The 27,935-nt window shown below is 41.1% G+C and overlaps 1 protein-coding gene across 3 annotated transcripts; it reads left to right on the forward strand.

The window, feature by feature from the left end:
- The first annotated feature begins 1,801 nt into the window (after positions 1-1,801).
- LOC140491469 (adenine phosphoribosyltransferase) lies at positions 1,802-27,834 on the forward strand. 3 transcript variants are annotated; one of them, XM_072589665.1, is made up of 7 exons: positions 1,802-1,995; positions 3,013-3,088; positions 6,846-6,969; positions 11,473-11,566; positions 20,111-20,257; positions 21,937-22,032; positions 27,655-27,834. In XM_072589665.1, the coding sequence occupies exons 2-7, from the start codon at positions 3,039-3,041 to the stop codon at positions 27,825-27,827; spliced, it is 684 nt and encodes a 227-aa protein (XP_072445766.1). In that variant the 5' UTR covers positions 1,802-1,995; positions 3,013-3,038; the 3' UTR covers positions 27,828-27,834. The 3 variants fall into 3 exon arrangements, with proteins under 3 accessions (XP_072445766.1, XP_072445768.1, XP_072445767.1); XM_072589667.1 differs by lacking the exon at positions 3,013-3,088 and having other exon boundaries at positions 1,804-1,995; XM_072589666.1 differs by lacking the exons at positions 1,802-1,995; positions 3,013-3,088 and adding an exon at positions 6,265-6,380.
- Positions 27,835-27,935: the final 101 nt, after the last annotated feature.

A 27,935-nucleotide genomic window follows, 5' to 3' on the forward strand; every position in this document is an offset into this window, starting at 1 on the left:
ATTCCATACACACACTACCCTCTGCGTGAAAAAGTTAATCACATTGCCCCACTGTAATATTATGGTACGAGCCATGATGAGCAATTCTTAGATAACAAGTACACAATATGAGGCGAAAGATCAATCTAACTCCCATAATTCTACAGCTCAGTGAGCCTAGGTCTTTCAGCCAGCAGGCTGACCCTCCTGAACTGCAGGCTTTACTGACACCTCCTTGTACGTACACAATGACTTACCTGGTTTCAGTTCTTGCAGCTCTCTGAGGGCTATTACTCATGCTTGCAAGCAATGCAGTGAATGCAGGTGCTGTAGTGTGATTCTCCATTCTATATTACTGGCCCATGTAGCAAGCCTTTAAAGTAACATATGTTACAACATTGACAACTCGGGAACCTTTCAAACAGTGACAATGAACTGTATATGCCAATGTTAAAACTAGTGAGTGGAAAAGTTTGGAAGACATTCCTAAGAAATGATGGTGCTAACTTTCAGCTTATGGGCCTCGTCCAGCCCCATACTGTTTCACTTCTTCTGATCTCCCAAGCTCTGTGTTTACCACTTCCCCGTGTAGGACGTTAGCGAGCAGGAACTTAAGAGCCTTTGTCTGTGCAAGTGTGTTTCCTCCAGCTGTGAGTCAGTGTAAAGAATTAACTTTCTAGAATGTAATCATCTAGAATTTTATCTTTGCAACTACTGTAACTTGTTTAACAATGAATTTGTTGGTAAGTTAGGATACAGAAGTTCCTATCGTGTGAAATGTTGGGGTGAATGGAGCCCAATGCCTGTTAATATGGACCTTCAAGCTCACAGAGACCTTATTGAATCACAGAATCAGAGAATTCTTATGGAGCAGAAAGAGGTCAATTAGCCAATCACATTTTCACCCAGCCACCGAACAGCATTCCACCCAGACCGACCCCCATCCCCTCCCCCACATAATCCCTGTAACCCTGCATTTACTATGGCTAATCCACCCCGCCTGCACATCATTGGACTGTGGAAGCAAACTGGAGCACATGGTAAAACTCACAGAGACATGGAGAGAACAAGGAAACTAATTATATACATTTCAAATTATACATGTCATTACAATGAACTCCAGAAATTGTAAGGGCAAAGCCTTAGCTTGACCTAGTTTACATTCATTCATGTACTTTTTCAGAAACTTTGCTAGAAATTCTGTAAGACATTGGAGCAGAAATTAGGTCATACAGCCCATCGAGTCTGCCATTCAATCATGGCTGACAAGTTTCTCAACCCCATTCTCCCACTTTTTCCCTATAATCTCTGATCCCCTTGATACTCAAGAACCTATCTATTTCCTTCTTAAATATACTCAATGAACTGGCCTCCACAACATTCTGTGGCAATGAATTTCATAGATTCACCACTCTGGCTGAAGAACGTTCTCATTATCTCTGTTCTAAAAGGTCTTCACTGATCTTGTTTTAGCGTGAAACAATATGAATGTTATTTCTTTTTTGGATCACTGAAGTAATTACACAAAAAGTTAGTTTAAACTTGATCAGATTATTTATGCAAAAAAGTCCAGTGAAGCATGATGGTGTGTTACCTAAAGAAATAGAGTCACATTCCAAAGGTATACAATGTACCCAATTTACCTGTTTGTGCAGAAGAATGCCAGAAATGGAAAGATCTATACTAAAAGGGTCTATTCTAAGCCTGTTTTGCAACTGGAATGTGAACCGTAGTCATCGTGGACAGAGTAAAGCTGACGTGGATTATCACAGAGCTGTCATTGCACTCCAGAAGCTATCAGTGGGTATGTAGCAATCCCCACATTCAGAACAGGATAAAAGGGCAGAGTGAAGAGGCCACCTTCATGCTGGAGAAGAAAAACACCACAGCAGACTGCCTTACACCAATGTTACAGAGGTCACAGCAATATACTGAGAGGAAGAAGCAACGTGACTACAAGATATAGGAAAGAAGAGGCAGCAAGCTCTAAGCTAAGTCACCTGCTCCATGTCCAAGGTTAGCACAGGAATTAATATCCGTCACAACCAGTAAACTACTATCTGGTGTGTTCAGTTTTATATGTTTATTTTTATTGAATATTACTGAGCTGTTACACACTAAGATTTCCCTCTGCTAAATTTATTTGTCAAGTCCAAGGGCCCTAGAATTCATACGGGATTCTCTTGTCTTGATGCAGACTGGTTTTTTTTGGAGTCACTCTATTTCCCAACAGTGTCATTCAGATTTCTATATAATCATAAATGTTGATTCATCATGAAACTGGGTTGGATTGGAAGCATTTATAAAATACACACTTATAATGAATTGTTGTTCCCAGAGTGCAGTTATAAGTTGCTGTTGTATGATGACGCCTATTAGAGTAAGGGGAGGTCTGGTTATAAAGAAGGAACTCTAGGATAGTTTGAATGCTTTTTAATTGGGTAGGACTACAGTTCTAACAATTTAACAGACACTGGATGGCTGGTTTGTGATACAGAGTGCTGCCAGAGTGCTTGGGTTCAGCTGAGGTTGATGTAAAGGGCTATCCTTCTCAATCTCTCCCCCAATCTGAGGCATGGTGACCCTTAGGTTAAACTTCAACTACTCATCACCAGAATGAGAGAGCTGCCCTTTGGTAACAACTTTACTTCTACCTTTAATGAATCTCCATTGTGGCTCACTTTTAAATGAGTAACTCTTTACATGCAGGAAATCGATGTCATGCATTGCGATGCAGATCACTGTATGGAAGAAATCTTAAAGTGTATAGCTTAAAAACTGCAAGAAATGGACTGAGTTAGTATTAGAATCAGGGAGGCTTTGTTTAAAATCCCAATCTATTAGAATTACAGGTAGACAAACAGCAACTTTGATTCAACTTTTTCACAAAGTATTTCCCCAGTCTCTCAAATGATCCAATGATCTGTGACACTGAGTTTAAAATTAATTGAGCGAGAGAGTTTGAAATCTTCAAAATTAACTCGGAGCAGTTTGGTTATCAGAGTACTTTGATCCCATGACATTATTTTGCAGGTTATTTGTACATAAAGGGGAGATGAATGAAGTCCAGAAAAAGAGAACTGGAAAACTCTGAGAAAAGAAGCTTCAAGTAATTGCTACTTCTTTTTGCTTTGGGAAAGATTTCACAAAATGGAGAAACATTAGTTGAAGAATACTCAGCAGTCAAAAAGTTAAAGCAATTTTCATTTCTTTGTTCATTTGAGAATGGTATTATACAGCAATACCAGATAAAATAGATCACTGTTGATGGAACATTTCCAGCATTATTTAATTTTATATAAGGGAGGGAGGCTGTGTTGTTTTTGTTGCTTTTTAAAATTAAGTTCTGCAGTTTTAAATTAAGAAGAAATGGTTTCTTTAACTTTTTTCCAGACATTTGACCATTGTGTTTTCAAGTTGTTTTAGTTGAGCAAGACTGGTACTTTTGTTAAAGTGTCTATTTGAATTGGTAGGGAATAGTAAGAACTCCATTGCAATTCCATTGCAATGTAAATTTAAATGTATGATAAGTTTTAACTGCTATCACCAACCTTGCTGGAGCTGAAAATTTATTTTATATACAAAGCTCAGTCTCATACTTTCAACGCATCCAGTTAAACACCCAATGATTTGAAAAATTGTGTTGTTTACTCTAGTTCACACAAGCTCTGCGTGTCCTGTAGGTAATGCTGCAATGAAATTGTTATCCAATTTCTGCAAAGTGCTGATTACACACCCATTAAAACATGTTAAATATTGTTGTTGATTGCAAAATAAGTTTTCTTTTGTCTGAACCATATTGCAAAATTATTGTCAGAAACCTTGACCTTTGATGTTCTCTAGCAAACAACCATCCAAATAATCTAAAAAAGACAATCCAGCCCAAACTAAAATCGGGTACAGAAAATTTTATGCCTCTTTGGAGGCAAATTCTAAAAACCTTTCCTTTCATCTGGATACAGTATGAATAACAGGCAGAAAAATATGGATAAGATGAATGACAGGAGTCTTTTCCCTGGGCTGGGAGAGTTCAAAACTAGGGGTCATATTTTTAAGGCGAGAGGAGAAAGATTTAAAAAGGACATGAGGGGCAATTTTTTTACACAGAGAGTGGTTCGTGTATGGAATGAACTGCCAGAGAAAATGGTGGATTAGGTTCAGATACAATGTTCAAAAGGTATTTGGATAAGTTCAAGAACATATGTGCCAAGCACAGGCAGGTGCAACTAGTGTGGACTGGTTGGACTGAAGGGTCTGTTTCCATGCTGTATAACTCGATGAACCTAAGTGGAAAGTTCACTAAAGGAATGAATATACTAAACTGCCTCCACATTCCATGGTGTAACAGGGTGAAATCTCCAAGGTCCACCACTGGAAATGCAAGCACAGCCAGAATTTTCCCATTAGCTGTTCAAAGGTGTTGTCCAGGGACTTTCACAGTGTCATTCGCAATATGGTTCAGGGGATTATCTAATGCAATCTTCAGCTTATGGCCATAGTATTCATGCAAGCGAGATGTTGGGCACATTACTCGACATAGATGTTCCTGCACCATTGCAGGTACTGCAGGCCAGGAATGACCCCTCACGCTATGGTGCTCGGCCCAAGCTGCTAGCACATAGTGCAGAAGAAAGCCAAACTCACTGCCCACTTCCTGGAGAAGGGTCTTGACGTTCTGGTGGATTGAGTGATGGAGAAAAGGTCAGTCCTCTACATTACTAACCGCAGGAACAGGCCATACCCTCAGACTCTTCAGCCTGGACAGAGATAGCAGCATTGGTTAATACAGTCTCCCATGTGAAAAGGACTGCCAGCAATGCAAAAAGAAGGTTTATGATCTCCATCCTCTCACAAGGATGAGCGTCACCACCATTTGTCTGCTATCTCACACTCAAAGGGCCAGCACTCGTCTAACTCTGGCACTGCATTAACATCTCGCTGATGGATCACAATTTTCAGTACAATATGCATCATGTCCACCCAAGGACTCTCATGCACCTCATTCTGTACAGCTCCAAACCCTTCCTGCTCTCTTGTGCTCCCTACTCCCATCACAGTCTGTTCTGCTCCTGCATCACCACTAACTGCTCTTCCATCCACCTCTGCAATTCTCAATCCTTCTCTTTGTCTTATTTTAGAAAGAAATGGCTAATGGCCAGTCTAAGAAGTACAGGGTAGGTGGTCTAGTAGAGACAGGGGTGTGTTTGCAGATATCAGGTTCCTCATTCATAAAGTCATAGAGATGTACAGCATGGAAACAGACCCTTCGGTCCAATGCTGATAAGGTTGAGGAACTAGTTAGGGAACACCAGCATAGCTCATGAGGTGATAGGGAGACTGCAAAGGGCAAGAAACCAAGTAAACCCCACTGTGCTGTGCTCCTCTCCCATTACCATCAATGCTAATGCTTCCTTCTTTCAACAAGCTTCTATCCATCTCCTCTAAGCTAATTCCTCTCTCCTCTTACGCAGACACTTGCATAGGCTGAATAATGTTGAGAACCTGATTTTTACATCTTTGCCTGATTTAGTCATCTCACTAGCTGTGATTCACACCCATACCCGTGACAGGAGGATTCTGCACATGGTGCAGTGTAAGGTATTGGTTCTGAACGGGTTCATGTTAGGTTGGCTGGAATCATACTACTGATGTGACACACAGTCTGAGTGGAGGCAATAAATTCTAATCTTGCTTTCAGAGGGAGTAGACGTATCTGTATCAGCTCTCTAAGATTTTAGTGATATGCCTATCTGGCATGTAGTTGTTGTAATAAACCTTCTTGTTAATTAAGAACAGTGTATCTTCTCCCAGTAATCACTACGTAGCCTTGGAGGTAGTATTGACAAAGGACATTTGATGTTCACGAACTATTTCAAACTCTGTGCCCACGTGGCAGAAGAGTAAGCACCCTTAATGCCAATAATGGTAATCAGGGTAATACCATATGCTGGCAGCCATGATAATGTAAATATCACCAGCCGCACTAATATAACACACACACACACACACACACACACACACACACACACACACACAACATACACACACACACACACACAACATACACACTCACGGATCATGCTGACTAACACAAGTCATTCTTGTGGATCTTGAAACATTAATGAGAGCTGTATTTGTTTGAAATCCTGAGAATGCAAAATAGTTTTTGAAGAACTGAAAAATGTAACCTCTGATACACCAAAAGATAAGAAGCAGTGCATTAGTCTTTTTTAAAATTTAAAGACAGTCTTGACCAGCCTTGAAGCCTATTTAAGGCTTCCTGAGTGGAGCTAAACTATTTTTACAGCTGATCCTAGATTAGGTTACAACTTTTGACACAGGCATTACTAAAGTAGTGCCACGGCCCCGGAGCCGATCAGATGCCATTGATCTTCACCCAAGTAAGAACCTAATATTTCACTCAATATTTGGTTTTGGTTTTACAAATGATTAATATTATAATGACAGAGGTAGTTTTCATATAACAGACATGCAAAACTGATGATCTTGCTCCAGTATTTGACAGGGAGCAGCAGTTTGTGACATAAAGCAGGAAGAGTCAGGTATTCATGGGCCTACCACAATTACGACAGAGTTCAGACAGTAAGAATGGAAACCTGTTGTTTTCAAGCAACGAAGAGAATACTCATATTCCTTATGTTGAGACTGTAAGAACTTCCAAAAAACAAAATTACATTTATTTTGTAAGAATGAAAGGATATATCTGTTGGGTACGATGAAGGAAGGCGGGAAGATGTTCAAGTGGAGCATAACACTGGAATGGACAAGTTGAATAGATTGATCTGTTTGTATGCTGCAATTTCTACGTATCTCAATGTTTGATCAATTGTCTTTTCTTTCTCTAGCATGGATGTACTGAATATCCCCACAGAGTGTGAGAAAAGTTGGTATTTAGCTCTCATGGCACCCAATGTAAAGGGCTCACACTATGCATGGCTTGATCCATCCAGACTCTACTGTAACCAACAGGTAGAAGACTCAATAATATGCAATCAATTAAATTTACAGACATTGGGCAATGTAATTAGAACTCAGTGGTCATTTTACACATTCCTAGAACAAATAGACCACCACCAATCAAATACCTAAAGAAAATGACAGAACTTTCAATGTTTCACCTATTTTTAGGACACTATTATTTTGATTTCTAAAATGATTAGTGTTTGAAGGCATGTTACTGCTTGTTTAAAATGCTTAGGTTGAGAACTACATGCTGGGCACAGAGGAAGATCCTTGTCCAGGATTGGCCTGAGTCACCTCAGATTTTGATCAGAAGTCTGAGCAGGGAGAGGAAGCAGCAATGTCTTCTCAATCAGATCAAATCATCCATAAGCTAGCTTCCTGTCCAATGAAAGGAGGCACTCTTGGACCCGGTACTTGGAAACAAGCTGGGCCAAGTGGATCACATGTCAGTAGGGCAACACATGCACCTTCTTCCCAGCCCCAGCCCCGTCCCATTTATCTCTCCATCTCTGAGGCTTCTAGCCTCATTCCTGATGGAGGGTTTTTGCCAGAAACATTGATTTCCCTGCTTCTTGGATGCTGCCTGGCCTGCTGTGCTTTTTCAGGACCACTCTTATCTTACTTCTAATCAGCATCTGCTGTACCCACTTCTGCCAACACATGTACGAGTCAATAATTATTATACCTTAAGGTGTAGATTAATTATGGACAAAAGACAAATAACTGGCCAAATAAGAGAATAATTACCTGGTGGAAAACCAACTTCGGTGGTTGAAAATGAAATTGGCCCATATCAAATGGAATTGGAGATTGCAGGCAAAACATTACCTAAACAATAAGCTGCATTCAGAGAAGAGGTAGAAAATTGATAAGGGAATAGGCATTGAATAGGCTATCCGCACTTCAAGTTGATAAAACACAAGAACCATGTGTGAGGCAGTTAAGGAAGCTGAGGACTGTGAGTGCAAATTGCGGATGAATTAGCCATAACTTTCCAGTCTTGCATAGACTCCGAGGCGGTGCCAGAGCACTGGAGAATTGTTAGTGTCCCATAATTATTCTAAAATGGGTGTAAGGATAGGTCCTGCAACTAAGGCCAGTCAATTTAACCTCTGTGGTGGGGAAAATTTTAGAAACAATCACTTGGGACAAAAAAACCACCATTGGGCAAATGTGTGTCAATTAAGGAGAGCTAGCAAGTATCTGTTAAGTGTAAATCATGTTTATGCTCCTTTTTAGATTAGATTCCCTACAGTATGGAAACAGACCCATCGGCCCAACCAGTCCACAACGACCCTCCGAAGAGTAACCCATCCAGACCCATTTTCCTCTGACTAATGTACCTAACACTATGGGAAATTTAGCATGGCCAGTTCACCTGACTTGTACATCTTTGAACAGTGGGAAGAAACCAGAGCATCCATAGAAAACCCATGCAGACACAGGGAGAACATACAAACTCATCACTGACAGTCACCCCAGGCAGGAATCGTACGCAGGTCCCTGGCACTGTGAGGTAGCAGTGCTAACCATTGACCCACCATGCCATCTTTTGATAAGTTAACAGAGAGGTTTGATACAGGTAATGCTCCTGGTGTGCTATATGTGGACTTCCAGAAGCACCACATGAGAAGCTGTAGCTCATGGATGTAGCAACATACACAATTAGCCCAAAGACAAATAAAGATTTTAGATTTAGACTTTATTGTCACATGTACTCAAGTACAGAAGTACCAGAGTTCAGTGAAAAGTGTATAACGTCAGCACGCACAGTGTCATCATGGGTAAAAGGGTACTTAGGGACAAGAAACTTAGGTAGGAAGTTATAAAAGAAACAAAGTTAAAAAGTTAAACATAACCTTCATAGAATGAGTAGAAACATAAAGAAATAAGGTAATAGTTAACATTAATGTCTTTCATAGTTCAAACTAGAAAATAGAAGAATTAAGTTAAAAGTTCAACAGTCTTTGATGAGTCTTCTGAAAATCTCCCTCCCTGGAAGACCTCTGCTGTCCGTTCTCGATGCTACTGCTACAGGTACTAGGGTGATCTCCTTCACTGGTCACTCTTCCCACGTTGGGCTACTTTGCTATCACTGCTGCTGAAGCTGCCACTTCCCAGATCTGCTCCTGGTACCTTCGGAACATGCCTTGGTAGGACCCACTAGCTCGCCGAGCCAAGACACTACCGTGAGCTTCCAAGAGACCTGACTGGCATACCACCACAAGTTGCCAAGAGACGGGGCCAAGGCACCACCACGAGCCAATGCGAAATTGGCCAAGACTCGCCATGAACCATTGAGAGACTGGGCCAAGACCTGCTATGAACCAAAGAGAGACCGGGCCAAGATCCACCATGAGCCAATGAGAGACCGGTCCAAGATCGACCATGAGCCACTTATAGATCAGGTCATGACCTACCATGAGTTGCTGAGGCACCAGCTGAGATGTGCCATGAGCTGCCAAGAGACCGGGCTGACACTGTGCCACGAGCCACCGAGAGACCAAGCCAAGATACCACCACGGGTACCTCATCAGGTCCGCGTTGAGACGGGGGAGAAACACTATGAGTAAAAGGGGAAATAAAGAAAAATTTGAGAGCAAACAGATAAATAAATGGACAGAGCAGGCAAGCTTCAGCTGGAACGTTCTTATCTGTCGCCATCTTAGATTGGAAATAATGTTAAATGAATGATTCTTTGAACTGGTAGAAGGTTTGAAGTGGAGTTCCCCAGGGGTTGGAGCCCACGATCTTTCTGATAGTTGGAAATGATCCAAATACTGGTGTGTAGGACATATTTCCAAAATTTGAGAATAATACAAAACTTGAAAGCACTTTGAACCATGAGGAGAATAAGAACTTCAAAAAGACATAGTTGATGGAATGAGAGAACAGTGGCAGGCAAAAGGTTAATGCAGAGAAGTGTAAAGTGATCTATTTTGGTCGGAAGAACATGGGGAGGTAATAATGAATAAAGAGCACAATTTCCAAGGTGATGGGGGACAGAGGGACCTGGGTGTATGTAAGCATAAGTGATTGAAGATGGATGGACAGGTTGAGTGATTAATAAAGCAAACAGCATCATGCTAGGTTTTATTAATAGAGGCATAGAGTACAGAAGCAAGGATAAATGTTAAACTTATACAGCATAATGGTTCATTAACTTTGGCATATTAAGTACAGCTCTGGGTCCATACTTTAGTAAAGATGTGAAAGACTTAGAGAGAGTGCAGAAAAGCTTCACAAGAATAGCTCCAGAGATGAGGAAAGTAAGTTATGTAGATAGGTTGGTACAGTGGGACTGTTTGGAGAACAAATGGTTGAGAGGAGGTTTGAAAGAGGTATTCAAAACTATGAGGGGATTGGACAGAGTAGACAGCACAACACTGTCCCACTGGTGGAAGGTCAAAAGCAAGAGGATACATATTTAAGGCAGTTTGCAAAAGAAGCAAACGAGAAATAAAATTATTTCACACAGCAAGTGGTTAGAATCTAGAATCATAGAATCGGACAGTATAGAAGAGATCCTTCAGCCCACTCAAAACTAGACTGAACTCTCTGAAAGTCCAGAAGACACTCTGCAAGATAGATTTTAAATACTAAAAAAATGTACTTGTGGGCCAGGGGAAAAGACAACCGGATACAATATGGAATCTTCAGCCTTCCTTAATGTGGGCGATGTCCTCAGGGACATCTCATTATCCTACCCCACATCACTGGCACTCAGCTGGCATTGAGGAACCATCCCAGATGGCCTCATGCTGTTTACATTTACACACAGACACACTGGCTTCTGAACCATCTGAAAATGTATTCTGTCAGGTTATGAAACCTTTCCATTTCCTCCATGTTTCTCTTCAGTTCCTCAGCTTAATTATAATTGCAGCCAAGGCAGCAGATGAGTCGCTTGCTTCTAAGCTTCATCAATTCACTCTGCATGAGTCACTTTAAGGCTCACAACAGGATATTATTATATTTTGATTTCCTTTCTCCCCAGTGAGGAGATATTTGAGGATAAATATTCCAGACAAAGCTATTTTAGCATCTGATATATTTCAGGTAAACGATTTACTGTTGACAGACACAATGCCATTAAGAAACTTTGCATTCTGATGTCCAGTGAATCTTAAAGTTCTATAAGATTTCTCCCAAACCTCGGCTGAGACTTTGACAGAAAAGAAGGATCAATGCTGTCATTTTCCAGATTACAACTCTTCTGTTGAATTGAGAATGGGTCAGTTGGAGCTTTCACGGAAATGTCAAACTTGTGATCACCAGTTAGACTCTGGTTTCCTTTCAATATCCAGATTAGCCATGATCCCATTCAGTGGAAGAAGAGTGTCAATTGGCGAAATGCCCCATCATTGCTCCTGTTGTCCTATCTACACCACTGAGGAATATGAGAAGTCAAGCTTAGATGAATAAAATCTTTCACATTGAGATCAATTTTGAGGTAATATTGGTTTTATCCATTAAGGTTATTTAATATGTTTTTTATTTATTTTTAAGGCCTTTAAAGACTGCGTAGAAGACTTGGTCCAGCCTTTCCAGAATGACACCATAGACATCATAGCTGGGATTGATGCCATGGGCTTTATTCTAGGTAATTATGTAATGCAGAAATCTTAACAGTTTAATTACCAGGAGAACAGTTTTTGGGCAAGGATGAGGGTTCATTTAACTTTGATGTAATGTTAAATTCAGCATTTTGTCACCTTGATATTTGGTTGACACATTATTCCGCTTCCTGATTCCAGATGAAGGGCTTTTGCCCGAAACGTCAATTTTACTGCTCCTTGGATGCTGCCGGACCTGCTGTGCTTTTCCAGCACCACTCTGATCTAAATACATAATTCCGCTTAGTTATACCAATTGTTGTAGGTTTGAAACAAGGTGAAATTCCTAGGGTATAATTGACCTTGAAGTATTATAGCATTCAACAATGCTTACTTCATTCAGTAATAAATCATCACACTGGGTTTTAGAGTTTTCTCACAACTTCAAAGGTAAACTCAATTGGGAGTTCCAGTGATTGTCAGCTTAAAGGCTAATCTCGCATTGTGAGAGACAGCCTTAGTACCAAGTGACAGAATGTTTGGACCAATTAGCTTAGAATATGATTTGGAGGTGCCGGTGTTGGACTGGAGTGGACAAAGTTAAAATTCACACAACACCAGATTATAGTCCAACAGATTTATTTGGAGGCACCAGCTTTCGAATCACGCTGATGAAGGAACGACACTCTGAAAACTGGTGCTTCCAAATAAACCCATTGGACTAATACCAGGTGGTGTGTGATTTTTTTAGCTTAGAATAAGCTTTATTCGATAGTAGACCATACACTTAGAAAGACAGTAAGGTTACTTGGAGGAACAAGTGAAAGTTGCATACTGTTCATTCATTTTGTCCCGAGTGGCGCTAAGGCCAGTCTGACCACAGCTGGAATTCTGTGAACAGATTTGGGCCCCTTATCTCATGAAAGCTTTATTGGCATTGGAGACAACTCAGAGAAGATTTGCTAGGAGGGACTGTCTTATGAGGAAATGTTGAGTGGTTTGGGCCTGTGCTCTTGGAATATAATAGAATGGGAGGTGACCTGAGGTTGAAGAGAGGAGACCTAATTGAGATATGGTGCTAAAGGGGATTGACAGAACAGACATAGAGAAACTTGAAAGGGTTCAGAAAAGATTTGAAAGGATGTTGCCAGGGCTGGAGGGTTTGAGCTATAGGGAGAGGCTGAATAGGCTGGGGCTATTTTCCTAGAGTGTCAGAGGCTGAGGGGTAACTTTATAGAGGTTAATAAAGTCATGAGGGGCATGGATAGGATAAATACACAAGGTCTTTTCCCTGGGATGGGGGAGTCCAGAACTAGAGGGCATAGGTTTAGGGTAAGAGAGGAAAAAGTTTAAAGGGACCTAAGGGGCAACATTTTCACGTAGAGTGTGATACGTGCATGGAATGAACGTCAGAGGAAGTGGTGGAGGCTCGTACAATCATAACATTTAAAAGGCATCTGGATGGGTAAATAAATAGGAAGAGCTTATGAATAGGTGTTGAATTTTGTGAGCCAAACGCTGGCAAATGAGACTAAATTAGTTTAGGATATCTGGTCAGCATGGAAGAATTGGTCCAAAGGGTCTGTTTCCATGCTGTACATCTCTATGCCTCAAAACATTCATGTTTCCATTGATTGATTTGATTTATTGTCACGTGTACCTCAGTACAGTGAAAAGCTTTGTTTGCAAGCAGTACAGGCAGATCATGGTAAGGAAGGGCATGCAGATCACAGGTGGAAAAAAACTTGGGCAGAGTGAAGCATACAGGAGTTTTTACAGATTTAAGTTTTAAGTTTAAATGCGTAGAATCATTATAAGAAATGTTAGAGTTAGTTCTCCTGGGGGGAGCACGCAAGAAATTGCCCGGTGTCTGCGCCATCTTGAGCCATTTACAGGGCGATCGAGAACAAACATTCACAGATCTTTTGCAAAGGGATGGCAGATTTAAAACAAAGGTGAAAACCGAGGAGGAATTCATGCCCACAGAGTTCAGTGCATACTGTAAACATTAAGGGCAGAAGTAGACAGAGTTTTGATCAGCAGTGGGTTTAAGGGGATTGGGGAGTGGGCAGGAAAGTGGAGTTGAAGCTGAGATGAGATCAGCCATGACCATATTGTGTAACCAAGTGGGCCCAGTGGCATATCCTCCTCATCTTTCTTATGTTTTTATTGAACCATGCAAGTTTCTTAAGGGACTTGACATGGTAGATGTGGAAAGGTTCTTTTCCCTTCCGGGAAATTCTAGGACCCGATGGCAGAATCTCAGGATAAAGATTCACACAATTAAGATGGAGTTAAGGAGGAATTTCTTCTCTTGGAGGGGAGTGAATCTGTGGAATACTTTACTACCAATAACTGTAGAGGTTGGGTTATCATCTGGATTCACTTTACAGATTCTTAATCAGTAAGTGAATCAAGGGCTAAGGTGAAAGATCAGGGAAGTGGAGTTGAAGATGATCAAATCAGCCATGATCTCATTGAAAGGCAAAGCAGACGAAGCGCTTATGCTTGAAACGTTGACTCTCCTTCTCCTTGGATGCTGCCTGACCTATTGTGTTTTCCCAGCACCACACTTTTGACGCAATAGTTTGAATGACCCACTTCTGCACTTACATCTTCTGGTCTAAACGGCACTGATTGTAATTGGAGCCACGTATATGTCTTTCAGAGCCAGTAAGGATGCAGCATCCCTTTCTCCAGGGGATGTAGATCAATCAGAATATGATTTAAAACAATCTGAACATGCGGTTCTAATGAAAAGTAGTCAACTTGAAATGTTTACTGATTCCTGATGAAGGGCTTTTGCCCGAAACGTCGATTTTCCTGCTCCTTGGATGCTGCCTGACCCGCTGTGCTTTTCCAGCAACACTCTAATCTAGAGTCTGGTTTCCAGCATCTGCAGACCTTGTTTTTACCTGAAATGTTTACTGTGTCCATCTCCATTTGCTGAGTGCTTCCAGCATTTTCCTCTTTAATTTCCTCTTTAATGACAATTTTTCATGGTGTTAGCCTTAAAAATGCAGATCTCTTGAAGTGAATGTGACAATGTGCCATTGGACTATCAGGCTACTCCTGTATCACAACTACTATGTTGCCATAATCTCTGCAGTGCAATTGTTTGATGGCTTTCAGTAAGTAACAACTTGCATTTATCCAGTAACTTTACCAAAGGAAAATGCCCTGAGGTACTGAGCGATAGTGCTATGAAACAAAATTTAACATGAGGGATTGGGTTTTACAACCTGCACACTGATTTATTTTTTGGTGGGAGGGATTAGCCTCCCCGATCTTAGGCCTGTTGAAGCTCTTAACTGCCTAATTAAGTAGCAATTAATGGTTTCAACTCACCTTTGTAGCCATAATGTGCAGGAAGTGGAAAGCAGGTGACAAGAGACAGTAAAGAAGTTCTTAGGCAGTAAGAACTTAGGCAGTAAAGAAGTGGGGTATAACCTTACAGGGGAGGCCCTGTGCACATTATGGGATACCTCCCCTAAGATAGTACTTTTTTTTGATTACCCCATCCACAGTCCTTCAAGACCTGTCTGCCAACCTCCACCATAACCTGTAGCTCCCCTTCCCTGTTCCCCTAGGTTGCCTGATTCCTCTCTGTCCAAAAAGCCCAGGATGCAGCTGTGTCTGATTGCACCAATCTTCATGGAGATGCCAAGAGGATTCTGAGCTCTGGTACTCAGACAGCAACAGCTGCTGGCCAATCAGGTTGGCTGGTAGCTCTTGAAGGTTGTGCTTCTTTCCACTGAGAGATGTAAACCCCACTCTCTACTGTTAAGGCGACATGGCCTTTTAAAAATCTAATAGTTAGTTCCCTGCTCCTCCACCCCCAATCCCCCAAAGTAAAATCCACCCCAAACAGCTTAGTTGATGATGTACACTTTAATGATGATCTTAAACAAGAGAGGAAGATAGATAGGCACAAAAGTTGGAACCTGCTCTAACACAACATTTCCTAATGCAAAACCTTGCTTAGAGCTTTTTTTTCTACATGGTAGTGTGCATTTGGCTTAATCCTCAATTATCCAAAGATTTCTGTATCTGTTATTATGTTCAATTCATTAACTGGCGGCCAGAAGTTACAAACAGATGCACCACCCATTGCCTTCATTAGAAACCTTAATCCTCCATGTTACCATAACCCATCATGAGGTTAAAGTAAAAGCCATGCCTTCTTACATTGAGCATTTCTGAAAGGATAAGTTAATTATTTCTTTGAATAAGGTTTGTCCTCATTCCTGCAGCTTAATCCCTTCTTTGAAAGAAGTTGGATTAAAGATTTGTATCATGCTGTTATAACAAAGTTGCAGCATTTGGTTTATGGAAACATATTAAAATACTTTGAGGATTTAGTCTTTGAGACGAGCTTAGTTTTTCAAATTTACTGTTTCTTCCAAATTGAACACATTATCACAAAATCTATTTAAGTTCTGAAAAAGGGTCACTGGACCCCAAACATCAACTCTGATTTCTCTTCACAGGTGCTGCCAGACCTGCTGAGCTTTTTCAGTAACTTCTGTTTTGTTTCTGATTTACAGTATTTGCAGTTCTTTTGGTTTTTATTTTAAGTTTAGATTACCTTCAGTGTGGAAGCAGGACCTTCAGCCCAACCAATCCCTCTGAAGAGTAACCCACCCAGATCCATTTCCCTCTGACTAATGCCCCTAACGCTATGGGCAACCCGCCTAACCTGCACATCTTTGGACTGTGGGAGGAAACCCACACAGACACGGGGAGAATGTGCAAATTCCACACAAGCAGTCACCTGAGGCTGGAATTGAACCTGGGACGCTGGTGCTGTGAAGCAGCAGTGTTAACCATTGAGGCCACCGTGCCGTTTATTTAAGCATGTTGGAGTCATGTGTCAATTAAATGCTAAAGCTTGACTGCTGCTAACAGATACAGATCAGTTACAGGAGTGTTGCCTGTGAGGACCATCCATTCAATCCAATGACCTGTTCATTGCACGCAGTGTGTGCTTAAAGTTTAGGCATGTATTGGAGTCCATTAATCTCACCATCATTGCAGGCTAATCGAATTCCTAAAGAGCATCCTGTTGGCATCGAATAATTCAATTTTCACTAATAATTAATTTCAAGTTCTTTTAAGTAATTTAATTGTAAGAAGACAAATACAGTTCAAACATACAGTTGTCAAACTTCTTCAGGGGGTAAGATCTGAAGTCCAATCTGGGAACAGCATCTGCCTTAATGAAAATTTGTCCCTGATCTGCTGAAACTAATCCAGTTGTTTATGCTCTACCTTGTCTGAATTGTGAAAGGGTTAGTTGCGAAGACTTTATTCCTAATATGAAAGTTTGCAACACAAGAAAAAAGGTGTAAGACGTAGCTTTCGAATTATCAGGCTGATGCTCTTGTCAGTCAATGCTCCAACCTGGAATAGAGTCCTGTGAAATCAACACAACAGTATCAACTATTTTATTCTTTGGTGCAAAAGGGAAACCATAGCATGGATTTGCAGAGTTAGTACATAGACTCATAGAGTCATAGAGCTGTACAGCATGGAAACAGACCCATCAGTTCAACTCATCCATGCCGACCAGATATTTGCCAGCACTTGGCCCATATCTCTCTAAACCCTTCCTATTCATATACCCATCCAGATGCCTTTAAATGTTGCAATTGTATCAGCATCCACCACTTCCTCTAGCAACTTATTCCATGCACGCAGCACCCTCTGCATCAAAAAGTTGCCACTTAGGTCTCTTTTATATCTTTCCCCACTCACCCTAAACCTTGGTGGGCAGGTTTTTGGAGGGAATCCTGAGGAACAAGATGTACATATATTTGGAAAGGCAAGGACTGATTAGGGATAGTCAACATGGCTTTGTGCGTGGGAAATTGTGTCTCACAAATTTGATTGAGTCTTTTGAAGAAATAGCGAAGAGGATTGATGAGGACAGAGCGGTAGATGTGATCCATATGGACTTCAGTAAGGCGTTCGACAAGATTCCACATGTGAGACTGATTAGCAAGGTTAGATCTCACAGAATACAGGGAAAACTAGCCATTTGGATACAGAACTGGCTCAAAGGTAGAATACAGAGGGTGGTGGTGGAGGATTGTTTTTCAGACTGGAGGCCTGTGACCAGTAGAGTACCATAAGGATTGGTGCTGAGCCCTCTACTTTTTGTCATTTACATAAATTAATTGGATGCGAGTATAAGAGGTACAGTTAGTAAGTTTGCAGATGTCACCAAAATTGGAGGTGTAGTGGACAACGAAGAAAGTTACCTCAGATTACAACACGATCTGGACTAGGTGGGCCAATGGGCTGAGAAGTGACAGATGCGGTGTAATTCAGATAAATGTGAGGTGCTGCATTTTGGGAAAGCAAATCTTAGCAGGACTTATACACTTAATGGTAAGGACCTAGGGAGTGTTGCTGAACAAAGAGAGCCTGGAGTGCAGGTTCATTGCTCCTTGAACGTGGAGTTGCAGGTAGATAGGTTAGTGAAGAAGGTGTTTGGTATGCTTTCCTTTATTGGTCAGAGTATTAAGTACAGGAGTTGGGAGGTCATGTTGCGGCTATATAGGACATTGGTTCGGCCACTGTTGGAATATTGCGTGCAATTCTAGTCTCCTTCCTATCAGAAAGATGTTGTGAATCTTGAACGGGTTCAGAAAAGATTTACAAGGATGTTGCCAGGGTTGGAGGATTTGAGCTATAGGGAAAGGCTGAACAGGCTGGGGCTGTTTTCCCTGGAGCGTCGGAGGCTGAGGGGTTACCTTACAGAGGTTTACAAAATTATGAGGGGCATGGATAGGATAAATAGACAAAGTCTTTTCCCTGGGGTTGGGGAGTCCAGAACTAGAGGGCATAGGTTTAGGGTGCGAGGGGAAAGATATACAAGAGACCTAAGAAACAACGTTTTCACACAGAGGATGGTATATGTATGGACTGGGCTGCCAGAGGATGTGGTGGAGGCTGGTACAATTGCAACATTTAAGAGGCATTTGGATGGGTATATAAATAGGAAGGGTTTGGAGGGATATGGGCTGGGTGTTGGCAGGTGGGACTAGATTGGGTTGGGATATCTGGTCAGCATGGACGAGTTGCACTGAAGGGCCTGTTTCCATGCTGTACATCTCTATGACGCTATGACTCTTTGCATTCTAGGTCTGGACTGATGACAGGATGAAATAACAAGCATGATTTTTTTTTAGCATTTCAGGCAGTTTTGTTTCCACATTGTCAAGAGCAGGGGGTTTGGAATGCCTCAACACCTTGACAATACCCTTTGATAGTTCATATTGATACTTTTGACAGCTGTTTTCATAAGTTCCAATAAGCTTCACAGTTCCAATTTCTCAATGTACATTTGTGTACATTCATGCTTAAATCAACAATCTTTACCGCACCTGAAGGGCATTTTATCTTTCCAAAAAATGCATGACCTCCTCCAAAGATGTCCTGAGATCATATTCAAAATGATTGGCATAGCAAAATGCTAAAAAGGAAAATAATCTAAACAGAAAGAGTAAATGTTTGCCCATTTTGTCAGTGACACTACATCAATCATTAGTGCATCCATTATCACACTATGTGAGAATTTTCAAAAAGGGAAAGTTATCTTTCCAAATAGGAGGGCTCTTTCTCTGGTTATCCAAATGAATCCACAGTGTTCAGACTTCCTGCTCCAGGTTTAATCTGCTCAATTTGCATTTCTCATACCGAGATTAATTATGTTAGGTATAAATGGAGGCAACTGACGAAATATGATCAGTTCCTCTATGAAATGGGCAAGCATGAAACATGACCTCCCTCCCAATTTCCACCCCTTGAAATGGTAGACCTTCTACACCAGAAACAAAGACTATCCATCATTGTTGGATCTACTTGTCTCTGAGTTTCTGAAGAGGCCTAAACCTCCAGTAAGCTGAACATGAAAGAACATACTACTCATTTCTGGCTGATTGCCAGTAATCGTGCAACATATTCTGGACTCCTGGGGCTACATTTGAATTTGGAGAAGAACACCAGTTTAAATAAAATTCATATTTTGGGAAACTGTGGAACAACCAAAGCTAAAATCTGCAGGACAATGTAGAATATAATCTGCAGCACTTAAGTTCCAACAATGATTGTAATTGCAATATGATTTACTGTGCTAGCTTATTTGTAAAAGTATTGTTTGGTCACAGGGGACTGTTAATTGAATGTACAGCTATTCTATATTGACATATGGAGTTATGTTGACAACGCAAAATGGTCAGGCATTTGTCCTTTTCTTAGCTTATTTTCCTCTCCAGCATCCTCCCATGCCAATCATCTCATAGATTTATTGATTCTTTGCTCGCTACAACTGAACTGATCTTAGCCATTCTGTAACTTGAGAAATCAAAAATAAGGGTTATGCTAGAGGTTGACAGGAGCGAGGGCAAATATTGACTTGTTGCAAGGAATTATTCTCATCTTCAGATGGAAAGTCACCAGCTGTTTGAAATGTGACTACCTGGGAGTTCATGCTTTCAACAGAGGAAGAGTGAGAGCAGAATAATTAAGTTAAGATTTTACCAAAAGCACCACTGAGATTCAAACCTACTATTTTGTGATTTTAGGAGCAGCTATAGCTCACCGTCTTGGGAAAGGGTTCTTAACCATCCGGAAAGAAGGTCACAGTTGCGTAGAAACCAAGCGAAAAAATTACTCTGACTACACAGGTCAAGAGAAAGTGATGGAGATGCGCACTGATGTGGTTAAAAAAGGTTGGTATTTGAAGGTACATAATTTTAATTTTCATTCTTCGGTGTTGCTGACAAGACTGGAATTTGCTGCTCGTCTCTAGTTGCTTTGAACTAAATGGCTTGTAGGTCATTTCAGAACACAGTTAAAAGTCAACCAGAACAGTGTATGGTATTTGATTAATATAGGAGTCAGTTGCATTAATAACACCAGGTTTTCCTCTCTAAAGGGCATTAACAAACCAGTTGCGTTTTATCACCAGATGTTTAAACATAATTCAAATTCCCACATTGGCATCATGAGATCCTCATTTTTATTGGGTTATTAGGCCATTCAATACCCTATTGTTCCAGCCAACTAACGACAGAGCCATTTCTCCCATTGTAAAGATATAATCAAGATATAACACAGGAAATATATAATGATATAATATAGGAAATAGGTATTGTAGTTTAAACCTCTCTTTGTTATATCTTGGATCAACTTGTGCCAGGCAGAAGCAATGTTCAACTATCACCAAATTGTACATTATATTTTGACTCATATTAATTCACAGCTCTGGCCAACAATGAACTTTATTAGTGACTATTTGAAACTGGTTACTACAGCTGCTAGTAAACCAATTACTGTTAATTGAAGCAAAATCCATAATACATATCAGAAATCATTCAATTCAGTCAGCTGGTTTGTATTTAAAACTGAAACTTTTAAGAATAAGCTGCCTCAATATAAAATGTACAGCAGGCTGTTCATGAATTGAAGAGGGTGCAGAGAAAAGCCACAATGTTGTCAAATTAAAAAGATTAGTCCATGGCGAAGACTGGAGAAGATCAACTCTACTGTATGGAAGGTAAGTCGAAAGGACAAACCACCTCAAGATGTTGTGCACAGCATATTAGGGAGAAATTGCATCTACACATCAATGTTTAGAATAATACAAAAATGAATAACTTTCAAGTGCAGCCATTGTTATTGTTATTGTAAATGTTAATGTAAGTGCTCATATATAGTGTAAGTATAAATAGCACATAGCAAGATCTATACAAATGACCAACTTGAATAAAATATTGCAGATCCTGAAAACCTGAAACAAAACGTAAAATCCTGGTCGCTTCTGTAGAGGTAATATATTCAGATATGAACACTTTGTGTAAGAGTAACATGAGTAAAATTGGAACTTGGCAAGTTTAGGTAATTTTTTTTCTGCTGGTGCTCCATGATTACGAAGTGTTGGATGTTTACCCCTCCTTTTCGCCTAACATTATGAGGTTTGAATTGACACTGCTGTTCCTGCCACAATGATATTTTGACCAATGGTTGATATAAAAAACTAGTTATGTTCAAGGAAAATATCATCAATCAACTTTTCCTAAAAGTGTAGCCTATCCTTACAATCCTCTGTTTAACTGGAGAATAGTATATCTTGAATAAGAATAGCTTGTTAACCAAGACGTGTCTCTTTGTCACTGTGTGCCTCTGTGACACTTCTGTTTTATTCTTTTCCTTTCATTGATGGATGACTTAAATCAAAAAGGTGTGCTACACAAAGGTAGAATGAAATTTGTGGGTTACAAACCTCCACTGGCTCATTGCAAAAAATTATCAAGCAAACAATAAGTACTTACTCACAAAGGAGGGACAGGGGCAAAAATATAGACCTTACCAGAAGTAAAAAAGATGCTTTAAAAAATTCTGGTTTCAGATTTAAGAATCCTATTGGTGGACCAGTGGATTGAGACTGGAGGCACGATGGAAGCTGCAATTGCACTCATTGAGGAACAAGGTGGAACTATAGCAGGTACGGGAAAGAAATTCATGCAAACTGGCGATGTTCCAGGATACAAATGCTACAGAAAGGATAGAAAGGGAGGCAAGAGAGGAGGGGGAGTGCATTTTTGATAAGGGATAGCATTACAGCTGTGCTGAGGGAGGATATTCCCAGAAATACATCCAGGGAAGTTATTTGGGTGGAACTGAGAGATAAGAGAGGGATGATCACCTTATTGGGATTGTATTATAGACCCCCAATAGTCAGAGGGAAATTGAGAAACAAACTTGTAAGGAAATCTCAGCTATCTGTAAGAATAATAGGGTAGTTATGGTAGGGGATTTTTAACTTTCCAAACATCGACTGGGACTGCCATAGTGTTAACGGTTTAGATGGAGAGGAATTACTTAAGTGTGCACAAGACAATTTTCTGATTCAGTATGTGGATGTACCCACTAGAGAAGGTGCAAAACTTAACCTACTCTTGGGAAATAAGGCAGGGCAGGTGACTGAGGTGTCAGTGGGGGAGCACATTTGGGGCCAGCGACCATAATTCTATTCATTTTAAAATAATGATGTAAAAGGATAGACCAGATCTAAAAGTTGAAGTTCAAAATTGTAGAAAGGCCAATTTTAACGGTATTAGGCAAGAACTTTCGAAAGTTGATTGGATGCAGATGTTCGCAGGTAAAGGGACGGCTGGAAAATGGGAAGCCTTCAGAAATGAGATAACGAGAATCCAGAGAAAGTATATTTCTGTTAGGGTGAAAGGGAAGGCTGGTAGGTATAGGGAATGCTGGATGACTAAAGAAATTGAAGGTTTGGTTAAGAAAAAGAAGGAAGCAGATGTCAGATATAGACAGGATAGATCGAGTGAATCCTTAGAAGAGTATAAAGAAAGTAGGAGTATACTTAAGAGGGGAATCAGGAGGGCAAAATGGGGACATGACATAGCATTGGAAAATACAATTAAGGAGAATCCAAAGGTTTTTACAAATATATTAAGGACAAAAGGGTAACTAGGGAGAGAATAGGGCCCCTCAAAGATCAGCAAGGCGGCCTTTGTGTGGAGCCACAGAAAATGGGGGAGATGCTAAATGAATATTTTGCATCAGTATTTATTGTGGAAAAGGATATGGAAGATATAGACTGTAGGGAAATAGATGGTGACATCTTGCAAAATGTCCAGATTACAGAGGAGAAAGTGCTGGATGTCTTGAAACGGTTAAACGTGGAAAGATCCCCATGATCAGGTGTACCCGAGAACTCTGTGGAAAGCTAGAAAAGTGATTGCTGGGCCTCTTGCTGAGATATTTGTATCATCGATAGTCACAGGTGAAGTGCCGGAAGACTGGAGGTTGGCAAACACGGTGCCCCTGTTTAAGAAGGGCGGTAAAGGCAAGCCAGGGAACTATAGACCGATGAGCCTGACCTCGGTGGTGGGCAAGTTGTTGGAGGGAATCCTGAGGGACAGGATATACATGTATTTGGAAAGGCAAGGACTGATTCGGGATAGTCAACATGGCTTTGGGCGTGGGAAATCATGTCTCACAAACTTGATTGAGTTTTATGAAGAAGTAACAAAGAAGATTGATGAGGGCAGAGCAGTAGATGTGATCTATATGGACTTCAGTAAGGCGTTCGACAAGGTTCCCCATGGGAGACTGATTAGCAAGGTTAGATCTCATGGAATACAGGGAGAACTAGCCATTTGGAAACAAAACTGGCTCAAAAGTAGAAGACAGAGGGTGGTGGTGGAGGGTTGTTTTTCAGACTGGAGGCCTGGGTGCTGCACCCTCTACTTTTTGTCATTTACATAAATGATTTGGATGCAAGCATAAGAGGTACAGTTAGTAAGTTTGCAGATGACACCAAAATTGGAGGTGTAGTGGACAGCGAAGAGGGTTACCTCAGATTACAACACGATCTGGACCAGATGGGCCAATGGGCTGAGAAGTGGCAGATAGAGTTTAATTCAGATAGATGTGGGGTGCTGCATTTTGAGAAAGCAAATCTTAGCAGGACTTATACACTTAATAGTAAGGTCCTAGGGAGTGTTGCTGAATGAAGTGACCTTGGAGTGCAGGTTCATTGCTCCTTGTAAGTGGAGTCACAGGTAGATAGGATAATGAAGAAGACGTTTGGTATGCTTTCCTTTATTGGTCAGAGTATTGAGTACAGGAGTTGGGAGATCATGTTGCGGCTGTACAGGACATTGGTTAGGCCACTGTTGGAATATTGCATGCAATTCAGTTCTCCTTCCTATTGGAAAGATGTTGTGAAACTTGAAAGGGTTCAGAAAAGATGTACAAGGATGTTGCCAGGGTTGGAGGATCTGAGCTACAGGGAGAGGCTGAACAGGCTGGGGGTGTTTTCCCTGGAGCATCAGAGACTGAGGGGTGACCTTAAAGTGGTTTACAAAATTATGAAGGGCATAGATAGGATAAATAGACAAAGTCTTTTCCCTAGGGTCAGGGAGTCCAGAACTCGAGGGCATAGGTTTAGGGTGAAAGGGGAAAGATATACAAGAGACCTAAGAAACAACGTTTTCATGCAGAGGGTGGTACGTGTATGGAATGAGCTGCCAGAGGATGTGGTGGAGGCTGGTACAATTGCAACATTTAAGAGGAATTTGGATGGGTATATGAATAGGAAGGGTTTGGAGGGATATGGGCCAGGTGCTGGCAGGTGGGTCTCGATTGGGTTGGGATATCTGGTCAGCATGGACAGGTTGGACCGAAGGGTCTGTTTCCATGCTGTACATCTCTATGACTCTATCAGGAGTACAAAAGCAAATTTTTAAAAATCTGTTTGCACCATTCTGATATTATAATCAGATGAAGAGCATCACTCTTAGGGAGGTGAGGGAAGGCTAACCTTGTTCAAAAGGGGATATGAAGCTTCCCCTTCCTGAGTGCGACGAAGATATCCAATTTTGCTCTAATGTTGTTAAGCAGACAGAATGATTCTTTCAGCCACCTAACAACATTCAATCTATGGCAACATCTGATTAATTTTATTTTCATTCCGGATACTTGTAATCATCATCTTCACCTTCAAATCCATTTCAGTCGCCTTTTATAGAAGATAAGTCTGATTCTGTATGTTAGTTAATATGGAATGTGACATGTGATGTCATTCCTTTGCCAACATACTATATATTAAAGAAACAAAGTGATTTTCCCAATGCTCCCATACTCTTGTAGTTTCCAGGATTATATAGGATCAATGGTGGGAACTTGAACACAATCAAACATTTCCTAATATCAGCAACAGTAGGATGCATGGACACTAGGGGAATGAATTTTACTGCACTCCATGGTGCATTTGAAGGCCAGTAATGGGGATTGTGAGGGGTTCAAGTGTGCATTTGTAAATAAAGATAGCCCCGATCCACCATGTTTCACCCACTCACCCTGTGTTATTGGGATGTGTGGAAGGGACAAATTAGCCTACCTGCTCTTAGGCCTGTTAAAGCCCTTATGTGGACAATTAACTGGCTGCCACTTAAGATTTAGATTTAGCCGTTTATTGTCATACAGAAGTACAGGAGTACAGTGAAAAGTATACACCGTCACCACACGTGGCAACATCTTAGATACAAAGGTAACATTACAAAATAGCAAAAGAAACAAAAGTTAAACAGTTTAGCATTACCTTCATAAAATAAGCAGAAAATGAAAAAGTAAGGTAATAGTTAACATTAAAGTACTTCTTAATATAAACTTGAAAGACAAAGGTACTAAATTCAAAGTTCAAGACTCCTTGATGAGTCCTCCACTTAGCTCACTCTCTGGGTGACCTCAGCTGCAGGTACCATGGGGACCTCCCTCACCACTCACTTTTACCATGTTGGGCTGTGATGGCATCACTGCCGCCTCCCGATCTCCTGTTGCCCATCTCAGGAACTTTCCCATGCAGGACCCCCTTGCACGCTGGATTACTGCCACATCAGGCAGGGAGCCAACCAGGGCTGCCGAAAGACTGGACTGGCACTCTGCCTCATCGGATCGAGAGAGCACGATATGCTGCTGAGAGACAGGGCCAAGAGACTGCCATAGGCCAGTCTGAGAGACTGCACTGAGACATCAGGTTGTAACACCACCATGTGGCGTTGAGAGACCAGGCTGAGAGACCATCACTGGTTGGGTCAGGCCGGGCTGGGCTGAGCCGAGAGGACACCTCGCCAGGTTCAAGCTGAGACTGGGAGTGAATAAAAGAAACACAATGAAAGAGAAAAAAAGAGAAAGAATTGGAACTTCTTTGCAATTTATCAGCCTGTGAGGGAAGGTGGACTCCTGTGCAGCAGGAAAGTAGATTAGGTCTTTTGAGAGTTGGTCCCCTGTGCCAATTAGGGGCACCCCCACCATAAAATCTATGCACCCCATGTACCCCTTCCCAACTGGCCTCCCTTACCCAAACCCCCTACCGTGCTGGGATTTCCCAGCTGTGCCCTCCCAAATCCCTGGATTTGCCTGAAGGCCAGGAGATTTCTTCACTTCTTCCTTGTGTCTGTTTGTAGCCCCAGCTGTGGCTACTATGGTCTTCTTCCAATCAGATCAAGTGGCAGTTCTCAAGAGTGGAAATTGAGGGAAGGTGTCCTCATTTGCACTGATGAGGACCATTCCAAACCTTTGTGAGGAGTGTACTAAATTTTAATTTGCACTAGGTGAGTTATCTTCCCCGAGTAAAATCCACTTGATCAAAATGGACACCAGGATTCTTGGAGATTGACAACTGGGATCTGATAGCTCTTTGTAGTCTTTGTTTATCTTAATGTTTAGGAGCCAGGAAGGGATAATAAAGTAAGAAAAAATGAAGCAAAGGAAACAGCATAAGAGTAGGAAAGAAATAATTGTGTGAAGAATACCTCCGGGTGCTCCGGTTTCCTCCCACACTCCAAAGATGTGCAGGTCAGGTGAATTGGCCATGCTAAATTGCCCGTAGTGTGAGGTAAGGGGTAGATGTAGATGTAGGGGTATGGGTGGGTTACGCTTCGGCGGGGCGGTGTGGACTTGTTGGGCCGAAGGGCCTGTTTCCACACTGTAAGTAATCTAATCTAATCTAATCTAATCTAATCTAATACCTGTTTAATCTTGCAGACATTAGAAAATCATCAAAATAAGAACTGTTCTCCCTTGCTCTTCAAACATATTGTTGAACTAAAGAGCAATTGTCTGATCACGAATGCTTACAGTATCTCGCTATTAACTGGATCCAATGCAAATGGCAGAACAACATTTCTTTAAGGGAATGCAAACGTATGAGATTTATTTGGGATTAAGTTCATTCAAAGACTTCATACCTGATGGTGGAATGAGGATAACCATCTACATCAAGCTCAAAGTTCCAAACCATGAGCTTGGCAGGTTCACAGGTGACTGTGAATGCTGTCGGTTGGCCAGCTTGGGTAATCAATATGATCCGATGTATAGAAATATTACCAGGAGCTGGGATTCATAATGTTCAGCTTCAAAAAGCGCAGCAAGACAATTTGCTGCTGAATAGCTGTCCAGTCTGGACAAGTAGCAGAAAGCTTATCAGAATCATGTTTGGGTAGGAGACAAAGGTTTGACTGAGGAGGATTAGGTGAAACTGTAGCCTCTTTTTGCCACCCTTCCTCTTTTGTAAAGTTCTTTGTTCTCTTTATAGGCATTGCAGCAATCTGCATCGAGGACAGCAAAGGAGGCAAACGAATTAAAGAGAAATATAAATGTTCAACCTGTGTCCCTGATCACTTGCAGCCACAGTTCAATAATAAATACCTGGAGTCCTTCAAAGCCTTTAAGACAAAGTTTCCAGATATGCAAAATAAATCTGAGTGAAACATCAGTTGTCTCCTAAGGTTTCATTTTTTAAATTGATTTGTGCACATCAGAAATAATGCTGAGAAATGCAATTTCTTAAAGAGAACAGGAGTCAACTGGGAACTT

Source organism: Chiloscyllium punctatum, chromosome 19 (assembly GCF_047496795.1).
Source record: "Chiloscyllium punctatum isolate Juve2018m chromosome 19, sChiPun1.3, whole genome shotgun sequence".
NCBI lineage: Eukaryota > Metazoa > Chordata > Chondrichthyes > Orectolobiformes > Hemiscylliidae > Chiloscyllium > Chiloscyllium punctatum.